Source organism: Orbicella franksi, chromosome 15 (assembly GCF_964199315.1).
Source record: "Orbicella franksi chromosome 15, jaOrbFran1.1, whole genome shotgun sequence".
Taxonomy (NCBI): Eukaryota; Metazoa; Cnidaria; class Anthozoa; order Scleractinia; family Merulinidae; genus Orbicella; species Orbicella franksi.
In genome coordinates this window covers 8118324-8131900 of record NC_138159.1, presented here as the reverse complement: position 1 = coordinate 8131900, position 13577 = coordinate 8118324, and the positions used below count along the sequence as shown (strand labels likewise).

The 13577-nt window shown below is 37.7% G+C and overlaps 2 protein-coding genes across 3 annotated transcripts in view; both read left to right on the top strand.

The window, feature by feature from the left end:
• Nucleotides 1-5335, top strand: part of LOC145470714 (serine/threonine-protein kinase PAK 4-like) — an 84245-nt gene extending 78910 nt beyond the window's left edge. Inside the window, exon 6 of the mRNA XM_081454542.1 lies at nucleotides 4230-5335. Coding sequence (XP_081310668.1) covers nucleotides 4230-4276 — 47 coding nt within the window. The 3' untranslated portion in view covers nucleotides 4277-5335. The remainder of the gene's footprint in view (nucleotides 1-4229) is intronic.
• Nucleotides 1-12356, top strand: part of LOC145470732 (serine/threonine-protein kinase PAK mbt-like) — a 15962-nt gene extending 3606 nt beyond the window's left edge. For both annotated transcript variants that reach the window (XM_081454562.1, XM_081454561.1), the window contains 3 exons: nucleotides 1904-2029; nucleotides 10527-10725; nucleotides 11819-12356. In XM_081454562.1, coding sequence (XP_081310688.1) covers nucleotides 1949-2029; nucleotides 10527-10724 — 279 coding nt within the window. In that variant the 5' untranslated portion in view covers nucleotides 1904-1948 and the 3' untranslated portion in view covers nucleotide 10725; nucleotides 11819-12356. The remainder of the gene's footprint in view (nucleotides 1-1903; nucleotides 2030-10526; nucleotides 10726-11818) is intronic.
• Nucleotides 12357-13577: the final 1221 nt, after the last annotated feature.

Below are 13577 nucleotides of genomic sequence, written 5' to 3'. Positions count from 1 at the left end.
TACTGGTTTTGTCTGGTCAAGGGTTTTTTTCTCGCGTTTTTTCCTGTCCAAGCTGTCTTTCTTCATGTGTGTTTAGCCGTGATCCGATATAAAATGTTTTGTTCCAGATTATTGGCGTCGGTAGAGTCCGCCATCATTCAACCCTTTACCCCCTAAGGCGAACGGCAGTTTTTCTCAAATCGGCAAATAAAGACACTCTCCCTGTGTATAATATGCCATTTGAAAGCCACTAATCAGCTTATTTAAGAATTGACATCAGCAGCTATTAAGGAGGTAGACATTTTGAGAGAAATTGCTTTAAAATGGGAAAATGAACGACTTCAAAAATGTATCAATCTTCTACTATATTAGGTATACCCCTTAACTATAGCTTACTTAGCAGCTCTTTGTGTATAGCTTGATTTGAAACAAGTCTTGCATTCCATTTGCATCCCGAAAAAGGAACTAAAAACTTCTGGGGGTGGTCAACTATGTCTTGGATGGGAGGGGGTCAAAATTTTATGACTTCAATGAGCAGATCTTCACAAGACAATTTTCATGGCAAAAATTCATGGAAATCTATCAAATATTCACAAAGTTATGACCTTGTGTGCCAATTTGCACTCTTAGGGGGTAAATTTAAAAGCATTGGGAATAACTTTACTTTTAAAGCACTATTAATATCGTGACTGTATTTTAAAGCTTGTCTCATATTCCATCGGCACTTTCTGGTTTATTTTTTATTTAATATCATCGGCATGTCACTGAAACAGATTATGACGCCTTCATTGGCCGCAAGGCGAAGAACCCTAGTGAGAGTATGTAAGGAATGCTAGGAAAATTTCCTTCCATCTCTCTGCGGTACTTACAGAAGAAGCCCTGTGCGTCCCGTCATGCAGGAAAATCTCAAACCAAGACCTTGCGATATTGACCTTACAGGAGAATAATGCCCTAGAATTAGCCAATCAGACCCTTCCCATGTGAAAGTTTGTTAAGTACATGTACCCTCATCCCCCCAGTTGAAACCTGTTTTCATAGCTTATAAAAGTACAGTCAAACCTGTATTAAGCAGCCACCCTCAGGGAAATGGGAGGTGGCCAATTAAAAGGCATTTGTTTGCCTTGAATATTTTTCTTAGTGAACATGGAGTCACTTCAAGACAGTCATGATAAAAGTGTGTTTGAATGTTTTTATCACTCATCACCTATTTCGGACTCTTATCTGCGATAGCCTTTTCAAAACAAAGGTAATTTAGTCCGTGCATTTAATTTTGGGGGGCTGTTAAATAGGGGTAAAGACAAGAGAAAAACCCTCACCAGGATGACCAAAAGGTGGCAGTGGACGCTTAATAGGGGTTATATTTACAATATTTTACTGACAATAATTTTGGGACTTTGATAACTGGCCACTAATAAGGGGTGGCTGCTTATATTACATGTACATGTAATGCCAATCTTTCGGATTATCTGGGATTCTCCTGGGTAAAGACTGAATCTCCCTGTTTCCCGCACAGGTCACAAATGAAAGTGAATAAAAGTGCATAAAATACATTCTTCAGACATATTTTGGCCAATCAGATTCTTTTAATTTTGATTTTGACCATAACCCTAAGTGGGTATAGGGCCAGTTGGCCTATCAGAACTTTTTTTAAATTTATTGTATGTGAACTTTTACTGCAACTGTACTTCCTTATGTGAAAAACATCCAATACATGTATCTAAGCCTCCTGCCTTCTACTCTATTTTACTATTATATGATTCAGTACTACATGTATGAAACAGACAAAGTCATCAAATTATGTTGTGGGTACATACAGTGTACATGTAAGTGGTCACAGGTTATGATTATTATTATAAAAATATGGATCTGTTTGCATTTAACAAAAATATGTGAAATAACTTTTTTAAATTTTTTCTTGCTGCAGGTGAAGTTGTCTGACTTTGGTTTCTGTGCCCAAGTGACAGAAGAAATGCCAAGAAGAAAATCCCTTGTCGGCACTCCATACTGGATGGCACCTGAAGTTATATCAAGAAAACCTTATGGGACAGAGGTAATAATAATAATAAAAATAAATAGTAATAAATAAACATACATGTATTTATGCACGATGACCATTTCAGTTATAAATACTCTTATCAACATGGGTCTTGTGTAAAATAAACAAATGAATAATTAATAAAATAAAATGTAAAGCATACAAAAATATAAGAAATTTAAAAATATACATATAAAAAGAGATACAATAAGTAATAAGTAAAACAACAAAAAAGGAAAACAGGATTATTTATCTGACATACTAGTGGTTTTTTTAGTTGCATTAGTGGATTCTGTCTTTTGTTTGCCCGACAGCCAATTAAAGCTGTTTGAAGCTGGGAATGTTTGAGGATATTCAAATTACAGATGTTCTGTAATGTTATTATAATTGTGTTATTTTAATTTTAAATTTATAATGCTAGTAAGAAATGTTTTACAGTGCTAGTAAGAATGACTTTCGGCTAGGACATCATAACAATTTTTATTAATGATACTCTTGAACATTGGTTTTCTTTGTACATTGTACCTTGTTGGTACTCTTTTAACATACATCTGGGTAGAGAATGGCAAAGTGATTTAAACCATAGAACCTTGACTGCGAACATGATGCAATAATCCTGGCCAGGACTTGAACTCTGACCAACCACTATGCAAACGAGCCTCATCACAAGAATTTTGAATATAGCAGGAAGACTTACATGTACTTCATCACTTTGTGGTTAACAGTGGATAATATATAATTTTCCTTTTAAAAGTGTATTCTCTACTCATTTTCTGTGGAGTAGTACAGTATAGTCATCTTGATCATGAAGTTCTGCAGACTGCCTTGTAGAACAACTCAAGTTTGTAATTTGACTATTAAGCAGAAGTGTAGATTATTTCTATCTGTAATTGTACATGTTTTATTGCTGTTAATTATTTCCTTGCAGTATGTTTACTTTCTTTTTGTTGTGTCCTCCATGACAGGCTGATAGCTGGTCCCTAGGGATCATGATTCTTGAGATGATTCATGGAGAACCACCTTATTGTGGTGAAACTCCATTACAAGCCATGAGAAAACTGAGGCACCTGGATCCACCAATCACACAAGGGAATGGTGAGGTGAGTGTTCAACTAAGCAACCTAAAAAAACAACTTGCAGAAGCAAAGCATTTTGTAGCGTAATTTTTTTTTTTACAATACAATATTTTACTGTTCAGATGTCTCACATCAAATACGTTGTTTACAGCAACTTAAAGAAAAGAAAATTAGAATTTTAAAAAATAAGGTTAAATTAATCTAAATTACTGGTAGAGAAAAATCACTGACTCTTAAAATACATTTATGACAATTTGGCCTGTTATGCACTATGTGTGCAAATTGCAGCACTTTGCAGGCTATACTTGGAAGCAAACGATACTGAATGAATAATGTTTATAATAAATGGCTAATTCAATCAGTTCTAAGCTAGAGGCAGTTTGGAAAAGAATTGTTTTCCCAGTCAAGTTTTTGTGATTTTCTTTACTTTCCTGTTAAAAGGAAGCACAGTGGAACCCTGCCTTACAGCCACCCTGTTAATACAGCCACCTCTTTATTACGGCCAATTTATTCTGGCCCAAACAAAAGCTCAGTCAATCATTTTCTTATTTGAAGGACTCCTTTAATACGGCCACCCCGTTAATGTGGCCAGATTTTTGTGACCTGTTGGTAACCGTATTAACGGGGTTCCACTGTACTGCATAATAATTATTATAGACTTGCTGTTCAAGGCAGAGTTTACATGTAGAAGAAAAATGTAGACTTAATCATTTACTTGTCAGTCTGACAACTATCTGAATTAACTTCTTGGTTGTCTGAGACCCAAAGTGCTTGTCCAAAATATTTTGTCATAAGTAAAGAAGAAATAAAGCAAGACCATAAGCCTGATAAAACAAGCAAAGTGAAATGGCCTGACCTCATGTCGTGCATCAAGAGAGGAAATCAGCTGGCCAACAGTTGTCTTGAGTTTAATACAACCTAAATTGTATGTGGCAAATAGAAATTTTCAAGAACCTCCCAATTTTAACTTATTTTTAGAAAAACTTATTATAATATAGATCTTTGCAAAGATTTTAAAGAATCAACTGTGGCAACCTGCCGAACCTCTTCCTTAGGTTGTGGGTTACTTTGAGAAACTACTAACTCTGCACTTCAAGTATTGATTTATTTATAATCTCTGTTGTACTTCTATTCTACAGATGTCTTCTCATCTGCTGTCATTTTTGCTGAGTACCTTGGAGCGTGACCCAGCACATTAGGAGCTTCTGCATTTGAACTTCTTAATCATTCCTTCATTCCCAGCACATCCAACTCTACATCTCTTGCAGACATGATGAAACGTTTTTGACACAGTGTTTGTCAGCCTAACAGTACGTTTATTAGGTGGCGTTTGGTGTTAGGAAAGAACCTCTTGTGCCCAGAGCTGTCCTTTCAATTTGGTCTGCAAAATTCAACTAAGAAAGTGATAGAGCTGAAGGGTTTTTGAAGTATGAGCAGTCTGAGAATTTTATCACAAATGACACATTTCCCTCCCTGGTCCCCCACCACTGGATTTGCTGCTCTTTATCCTCTTCTTCTCCAACTCCTCCTCCCTGCTGTGCAGATTATAAGAATTGCCTCTGTTTGTTTTCTATCTGAAGGTGCCAATGTTTGTGCCTTCTAAAGAAACAAGCTGTGATCACAATTAATTGAGCAGAAAGTGAGATAGCCTTTATAAGAGGATTGCTTGCAACAAAAATTTTCATCATGCAGTGTTGTAGAAATAAGAATTTTGTTCCACCCAAACAGATCTGTATTATGCCTTCAGTGCTTGGGATTTTCATTTTAATTTACTACATCGATCTGCATGTGACAAACAGAGTAGCCTGCAGAAGTATGTGCCTGTAAGGGAGGGGGGACTGTGCAAAATTTATATGGGGAGGCTCCACCCAGAGGTCAAACCACATAACACTTTTTTAATACCATTTTCACAAAAAAGGTATCCCTTTTGTGCACCTTTTATTGAAAAAATGTACCTCTTTTCACATACCTATTTAGAACACTGCATCACCGAAAAAGACAGTCATCATATTATTTTCATGTAGTGCTTACAGTAATAAATTAAATGACATAGCCATAGCGTGCGTTGGTTCAAGATATTTTATTTAAAGGCCTCCACCCCCGGGAAGTATACATAAATTGACCTGAGAATACTCGTCTCTTGCCAAATGCTTGATTTTTCCCACTCAATATAAGATTTCCAAGATTTGAGTCAAAATTTTTTATACAGATAACATTCCTAAAGAGATTCAGTGTCCTAGATAGGTTGGCCATTTCATTTTGAACAACAATTTTAACTGAAATACAATACACTAGGCATGGAATTGAAATCTTAGATAATTTAAATTAGCAACCTACTTTAATTTTACAGACTGTTCATAGGCAATCGCCAAAAGAAGATTACTAAATGTACAACTAATAGCAAGGCCATGTTATCTCCAGAGTCTGCATATCTTCTGGATAAAATCACAAGAGACCAGAAAATCCTGGTCCTAGTTTGTCACTGCATGTGATTGAATTCAATAGTGGTTTCTGAACAGGCATAAAGACAGTAGACTGCAAGCAGTCTCTCTTTTGCTTGAATGAATATTTGCGAGGAAAGAGCCCAAACAGACACACCGGCGCTACTTGCGACTTTCCGCTCACTTTGGTTCATTCCTTTGTGATCTGTCCTGTGGATTTTTCAAACAAAAGAGAAACTGTTCGCGATCCATGAAGAAAGGAACTGCTGTGACTAATGACAGCTGTTCTTCCGGTTTCTCTCTGAGGTCTAGATTCTTGGTGTTAACCAAAACGATTGTGGCCTCTGGAAGTGAGATTTGTAGCTAGGTAGTGCATACATCAAGCAAACTAACAGCTTAACCATTTTTTTTAGAAAAGAAAAATCAGAAATTAACTGTCAATTTTATTTTGAAAAATTGTTTAAAACCTTGAACAGAATGACTGTACATGTACTATGACTGGTTGTGCACTAGGGTCCTATGCACAAACTTGAACCAGCTCAGCATGATAAACAGTACAATCTGAAAGTACTGCTCAATAGTTTTCAGTGTAATGGTCACACACTAGGGTTTCATTGCTGACCTAGAAGTTAAAACCGCTTTATAACGCAAAATAAACGGTACCACATAAAAGTTCTACTTAATAGCTTTCATTTTAATGGTTGCACACTTGGGTTTCATGGACAAACTCAAAAGTTGCATGGAACCTAATTGTGAAGCGTTAACAAACATACCATATGAAAGTACTGCTCTGGTTTCATCCGTAGACTGAAAATACCCCAAAAATTAATGTTGACTCAACAAGTTTTGCTTGTGATATTCAGATTAAATGTTTTGCTCGATTTTGTATTCTTTCCAACAGTCCTTGGAAACCACAACTTAAACACAAGCACATTATCTTGGTAGTTAATTAAATCCAGTGGATTGTGAATAACACAATCATAGCATTGTAACAGTTATACGGTTTTGATTACACTACGAGTAGTCCCTCTTTCGCTTAGTCCGTCGTGCGTGGGCTCGTGCGTGACGCGAAAGAAAACCGCGAGAGAAAAATGGCCGCGCGAAATCCTGGGAACCCAAAGCGCGCGAAAGGATTTCGCGTGGCCATTTTTTCCCGTGGTTTTCTTTTGGGTCACGCACGAAGGACTAAGCGAAAGAGGGACAACTCGTAGTCTAGGTTTGGATGGAATTGTCACATATTTGTATCCTAAAGAATATTGCGTCTACATCTAGATCCACAGTTAAGTCGGTAAAAATCGTGAGATGTAGCACCAACTGTAGTAGTTTAATACTTTCCTGAAAAAACATTTATTGATTACATGGCTTTTAAATAGACATTCCTTGGAACAGGTGTGTATTTTTATACATAATAAAAACAGATGGATCATTCAGAATAATTTTGTTTTCTTGTTTTATCCCTTTCCGTTCAACAACAACAAACTATTTTTCCCCACAGCCTACAAAAAGCATTTACAATTGAATATACAAACAATAGGGATACTTGCAAAATGCCAGGTAACCAGATAAAAGAAACATGTTTTAAATGTTTAGGTTGGGCACACAAACAATCGTAGACACACAAAGAAAGGTCTGGAATAAACAGACTTTAGCTGAAAAAACCAGCAGACTAATAAAATCAATAATTCATAAAAGTAAATAATTGCATTGCAAGGATTCTGACCGATAGATTTCCAAATGAATGCCAACGCAGCATTTTAATTGGCTGCAATCAAGCTCCATTAATATATCATGGCTATCTTTCATATTTAGGACAACTCTTTCTTATAGAAATAGGTGAGAGTATGTTTCTGTATTATTCAATTGGGCGGGAGGGTAGGGGGGAGCGGAGGGAAAGGAGATCAAAACCTCCTGCCTCCCGTACTTTTATCTCCCTAATGTCCTGCCCTTTTCCAACGTTCTCCCATCCCCTGTAAATTAGGAGACTCAAAACACATACTATTCCAGTCTCTGAACGGCTCTTACCCACTCGCTTTGACAGGGGTTAAACCCTGAGGCGGGAGAAAAGAGTCCCCCTCCACAAATCGCGGCAAAAACCATATATGCAAGAACTTAGGGATGCCCGGCTACTGGCCATGATTTATTACAAGTAGGATCAACAAAGTTTAACGAGTAAAACAGTGATGGACAAAACACTGGCCCCCAGTCCCATTCGCCTCTTAGTGTAAAACTTCTGAAGGCCCTTGTCCAGTTATTTCGGCGAGATATCCTGAAAAGGAGTTATAAAGCCTTCCTGATTCCTACATTTCAGTGTTTTAATTCAATAACTTCTAAACAATACACTTGAGCTGCTTTATCGAAGTTGTTGTAAACAAATAGTTTTATGCCGGTTTTCGCTGATAACCTCACGCCTATATTAATAGGGGATAAAGTATAAGATAAGGGGAGAGGAGAGGGGGTTTGACTTTTTCAGCTTGCACGATTTTGTTTTCACGTCAGCTGGTGTAAGATTACTTTTACGGAGTAATAATACCTATTTCACTGCAAAATTACCGCAAGTTTCATTCTTACCCTCACTTACAGCGGTTTCCAGCATTTTTCAGAAACTCAAATCGATCAATAAACATTACCACTCTTTTTCAGTCGGCACCATAACAATTAATCAAATGCCCTATCACTGGTAGACTGCCAGCAGTCTATCTTTTCCTTGAAAATTCATGGGGATGAACGCGAAACAAGTGAACGTGCGAGCGTGACCGCGAGTGTGACATACGAGGGTTTTGTTCTGCAATTTGTTACTGCGCCTTTCAATACCATGCGTACTCTAAAATTCAAAGCTCAACCGACAAATGCGTTTTTCGCTACCGCCAATCAAATGTTCGGTGGCTCCTCCCAGCTTCCGACTACTGCCGAGCACTGTTTCGTTGTCTGAACCGTGCTCAGCGATTTAATTTGATTACCGCACGCTCAGCAGAAATCGGAAGCTGGAAGCCTCCGCCGAACATTTGATTGACGATAGCGAAAAACGCAGTTGTCGGTTGACCTATGAATTTTTAAGTCCGCATGTTCTTGAAAGGCGCAGTAAGTTGTGAAATAGGTCAGGTTTTCTTCCCATCCAACACGCGTTCGTATTTGTTGTTCCTTGGGAAAAGTTCTATATAAGGTGGTAATGAGCCATTGCAAATAAAGTGCAGTCAGGATATCCATGTTGTTGGGAGCTCTTCTGCTTCTCTTAAACTTGTCAAGCTCAACATAATAATAGCAAAAGAATGTTGCAACTGCATTGATTGGATTGTTTATCGATGGGAAGTGTTTCTATATTGGGACCCAGGTTGACTGAATTTACAACCAAACAGTCTGGTGGGGTCGAGTTGATGCGGTTAGGTACCTAACAAACTAGAGATGTCTGGGGTCATGTTTGCCCGGAGATATTAAAAATCCTAATAACTTCAGAGAGATTTAAGGCTTTCTGGTAGAATGTTTTGCCCCCATTATGGATGCTGTCAGTGCACTTAATATTAATTTATTAGCACGAGCTCCATAAACACCATGTTCTTTGGGCGACCCTCTTTGAAATCATATCTTTTGATATGCGCCCTTTCCAAATTCCTACCGTCCCCTATCTCATAAAAAAAAAATAATCGCTTCCTTTATGCGCAAAATTTAAAGAAGTTATAAGAATTTGTCAGGGTATCAATGACGATATTCCTTTGTTGATGAGCTTGCTTATTCTCATCACCTAAACTCATCCCAGAACTAAAGAGTTCTCAGTGATTTTCACCCAGATTCATTGCCAGCGAGATCCATGCAGCCTGGGTGACCAGACTCTTTATAACAATCAACAGTTTCCAGGCGCATAAAAGGCTACTGGGGCTGTGAGAGGAATGGACAGTTTTTTCCCACCTCTCCCCCAAACGAGCCAATGAATATGCAAATTAACTTTTTAGGGAGGGTCACAAAGTTTGACCGCTGCAGCTTCAATACTGTTTAATTTGAAAAAAGTTTGACATCGTCGAGGGCACGCACTATGAGTTCCCCCCCTCACCCACTCCACCGGCTAAACAGGGTTAAGAGAAACAAGATGTCCATCAATTTACGGAACTTAAGAGTTCTTAGTGATTTTCACCTACATTCATTCCAAGCGAGATCCGATCCATACCTTCGAGTCGAATAAAAGGCTACTGGAGAATTTAAACGGTTACAATACAGTTTATTGGACAAAAAATGTATCTTTATATTTACACTTGTCAAAACAGAATAGAAAAAGTAAAACATGTCCGAAAGTGCATGTCTTCCTCGGCTGGAGATACCATGTGGTATCCCAGTTTCAAGCAAAACGTGAATATCGATTATAAATTGTCTCTAAGCTTAGCTCGGAAAGTATTGGACACTTTAGAGCGGTTTTCATCCAACTGTTGAAAAGCAGTTGCTTTTGCATTACTACGCTATGGGATTGGCTCAAAACACTGGCGCCCTTTAGAGCGGTTTTCATCCAACTGTTGAAAAGCAGTTGCTTTTGCATTACTACGCTATAGGATTGGCTCAAAACACTGGCGCCCTTTCTTCACCTAATAAAACGTTACAACAAAACCAATCGTCACCAGTTGCCAGGCCCAGATCCCACCTTGCGCATAGAACATAGAAATTACATGTTCAAACACCTGTAGAAACTCAGGGATTTTATCAATCAAGATAATTTTTCACTGAAGTAATCAGGGAAACTAGTAGATTTTAATATAGGAAATAAAATTGGGGGGGGGGGGGTTAGTGGCACTTAAAAAGTGTATTCTCTACTCATTTTCCATGGATTAGTATAGTCAACTTGATCGTGAAGTTCTCCCGACTTACAGTACTACCTTGTGGAACAACTCAAGCTTGCAATCTAATTATTAAGCAGAAGTGTAGATTGTTTCTATCTGTAATTTACATGTTTAATTGCTAATAATTATTTCCTTGAAGTATGTTTAAACTTTCTTTTTGTTGTGTCCTCCATGACAGGCTGATATCTGGTCCCTAGGGATCATGATTCTCGAGATGATTGATGGAGAGCCACCTTATTTCAGTGAGCCTCCATTACAAGCCATGAGAAAACTGAGGGACCTGGATCCACCAATCACACAAAGGAATGGTAAGATGAGTGTTCAACTAGGCGACCTAAAAAAACAACTTGTAGAAACAAAGCAGTTTGTAACATAAAGTAAATTTTTTTTTACAATACAACATTTTACAGTTCACGTCTTACATCAAATACATTGTTTTCAGCAACTTAAAGAAAGGAAAATTAGCAATTAAAAAATAAGATTAAATTAATGTAAATCATCCTGTTTTAGAGAAAAATCACTGACTCCTAAAAGACTTTATGACATGTTGGCCTGTTATGCACTAGTATGCGAGCAAATTGTAGCACTTTGCAGGCCATGTTTGGAAACACATGATACTGAATATTATTAAATGATATTTATAATAAATAGTTCAATCAATCAGTTTTAAGCTGGAGGCACTTTAAAAGAGAATTTTTTTCCTGGTCAAGTTTTTGTGGTTTTCTTTACTTTCCTGTTAAAGGGAAGTACATGTATAGTGGAACTCCGCCTTACAGCCACCCCGTTAATACGGTCATCTCATTATTACGGCACTTTATTCTGGCCGGAAGAAACGCTCAGTCAATCATTTTCTTATTTGAAGGAACCCTTCAATATGGCCACCCCATCAATACGGCCAGATTTTTGTAGCCTGTTGATGACCGTATTCATGGGGTTCCACTGTACTGCATAATAATTGTAGACTTGCTGTTCAAGGCAGAGTTAACAGGTAGAATAAAAATGTAGACCTTATCATTTGCTTGTCAGTCTGACAACTTTCTGAATTAACTTCTTGGTTGTCTGAGACCCAAAGTGCTTGTCCAAAATATTTTGTCATAAGTAAAGAAGAAATAAAGCAAGACCATAAGCCTGATAAAACAAGCAAAGTGAAATGGCCTGACCTCATGTCGTGCATCAAGAGAGGAAATCAGCTGGCCAACAGTTGTCTTGAGTTTAATATAGCCTAAATTGTATGTGGCAAATAGAAATTTTCAAGAACCTCCCAATTTTAACTTGTTATTAGAAAAACTTATTATGATATAGATCTTTGCAAAGATTTTAAAGAATCAACTTCTTGTTAAAATCACACAGAATCACCTGTGGCAACCTGCCGAACCTCTTCCTTAGGTTGTGGGTTACTTTGAGAAACTACTAACTCTGCACTTCAAGTATTGATTTATTTATAATCTCTGTTTTACTTCTATTCTACAGATGTCTTGTCATCTGCTGTCATTTTTGCAGAGAACCTTGGAGTGTGACCCAGCACATTAAGAGCTTCTGCATTTGAACTTCTTAATCATTCCTTCATTCCCAGCACGTCCAACTCTACATCTCTTGCAGACATGATGAAACGTTTTTGACACAGTTTTTGTCAGCCTAACAGTACGTTTATTAGGTGACGTTTGGTGTTAGGAAAGAACCTCTTGTGCCCAGAGCTGTCCTTTCAATTTGGTCTGCAAAATTCAACTAAGAAAGTGATAGAGCTGAAGGGTTTTTGAAGTATGAGCAGTCTCAGAATTTCATCACGCATGACACATTTCCCTCCCTGGTTCCCCACCGCTGGATTTGCTGCTTTTCATCCTCTTCCTCTCCAACTCCCCCTCCCTGCTGTGCAGATTATAAGAATTGCCTCTGTTTGTTTTCTATCTGAAGGTACCAATGTTTGTGCCTTCTAAAGAAACAAGCTGTGATCACAATTAATTGAGCAGAAAGTGAGATAGCCATTATAAGAGGATTGCTTGCAATGAAAATTTTCATCATGCAGTGTTGTAGAAATAAGAAATTTGTTCCACCCAAACAGATCTGTATTATGCCTTCAGTACTTGGGATTTTTATTTTAATTTACTACATCGATCTGCATGTGACAAACAGAGTAGCCTGCAGAAGTATGTGCCTGTAAGGGAGGGGGGACTGTGCAAAATTTATATGGGGAGGCTCCACCCAGAGGTCAAACCACATAACACTTTTTTAATACCATTTTCACGGAAAAGGTAGCCCTTTTGTGTACCTTTTATTGAAAAATGTTCCTCTTTTCACATACCTATTTAGAACACTGCATCACCGAAAAAGACAGTCATCATATTATTTTCACGTAGTGCTTACAGTAATAAATTAAATGACATAGCCATAACGTGCGTCGGTTCAAAATATTTTATTTAAAGGTCTCCACCCCCAGGAAGTATACATAAATTGACCTGAGAATACTCGTCTCTTGCCAAATGCTTGATTTTTCCCACTCAATATAAGATTTCCAAGATTTGAGTCAAAATTTTTTATACAGATAACATTCCTAAAGAGATTCAGTGTCCTAGCTAGGTTGGCCATTTCATTTTGAACAACAATTTTAACTGAAATACAATACACTAGGTATGGAATTGAAATCTTAGATAATTTAAATTAGCAACCTACTTTAATTTTACAGACTGTTCATAGGCAATTGCCAAAAGAAGATTACTAAATGTACAACTAATAGCAAGGCCATGATATCTCCAGAGTCTGCATATCTTCTGGATAAAATCACAAGAGACCAGAAAATCCTGGTCCTAGTTTTTCACTGCATGTGATTGAATTCAATAGTGGTTTCTGAAGAGGCACAAAGACAGTAGACTGCAAGCAGTCTCTCTTTTGCTTGAATGAATATTTGCCAAAAAATATATATATATATTTGCGAGGAAAGAACCCAAACAGACACACCAGTGCTACTTGCAGCTTTCCGCTCACTTTGGTTCATTCCTTTGTGATCTGTCCTGTGGATTTTTCAAACAAAAGAGAGACTGCTCACAGTCCATGAAGAAAGGAACTGCTGTGACTAATGACAGCTGTTCTTCCGATTTCTCTCTGAGGTCTAGATTCTTGGTGTTAACCAAAACGATTGTGGCCTCTGGAAGTGAGATTTGTAGCTAGGTAGTGCATACATCAAGCAAACTAACAGCTTAACCATTATTGTTTGGAAAAGAAAAATCAGAAATTA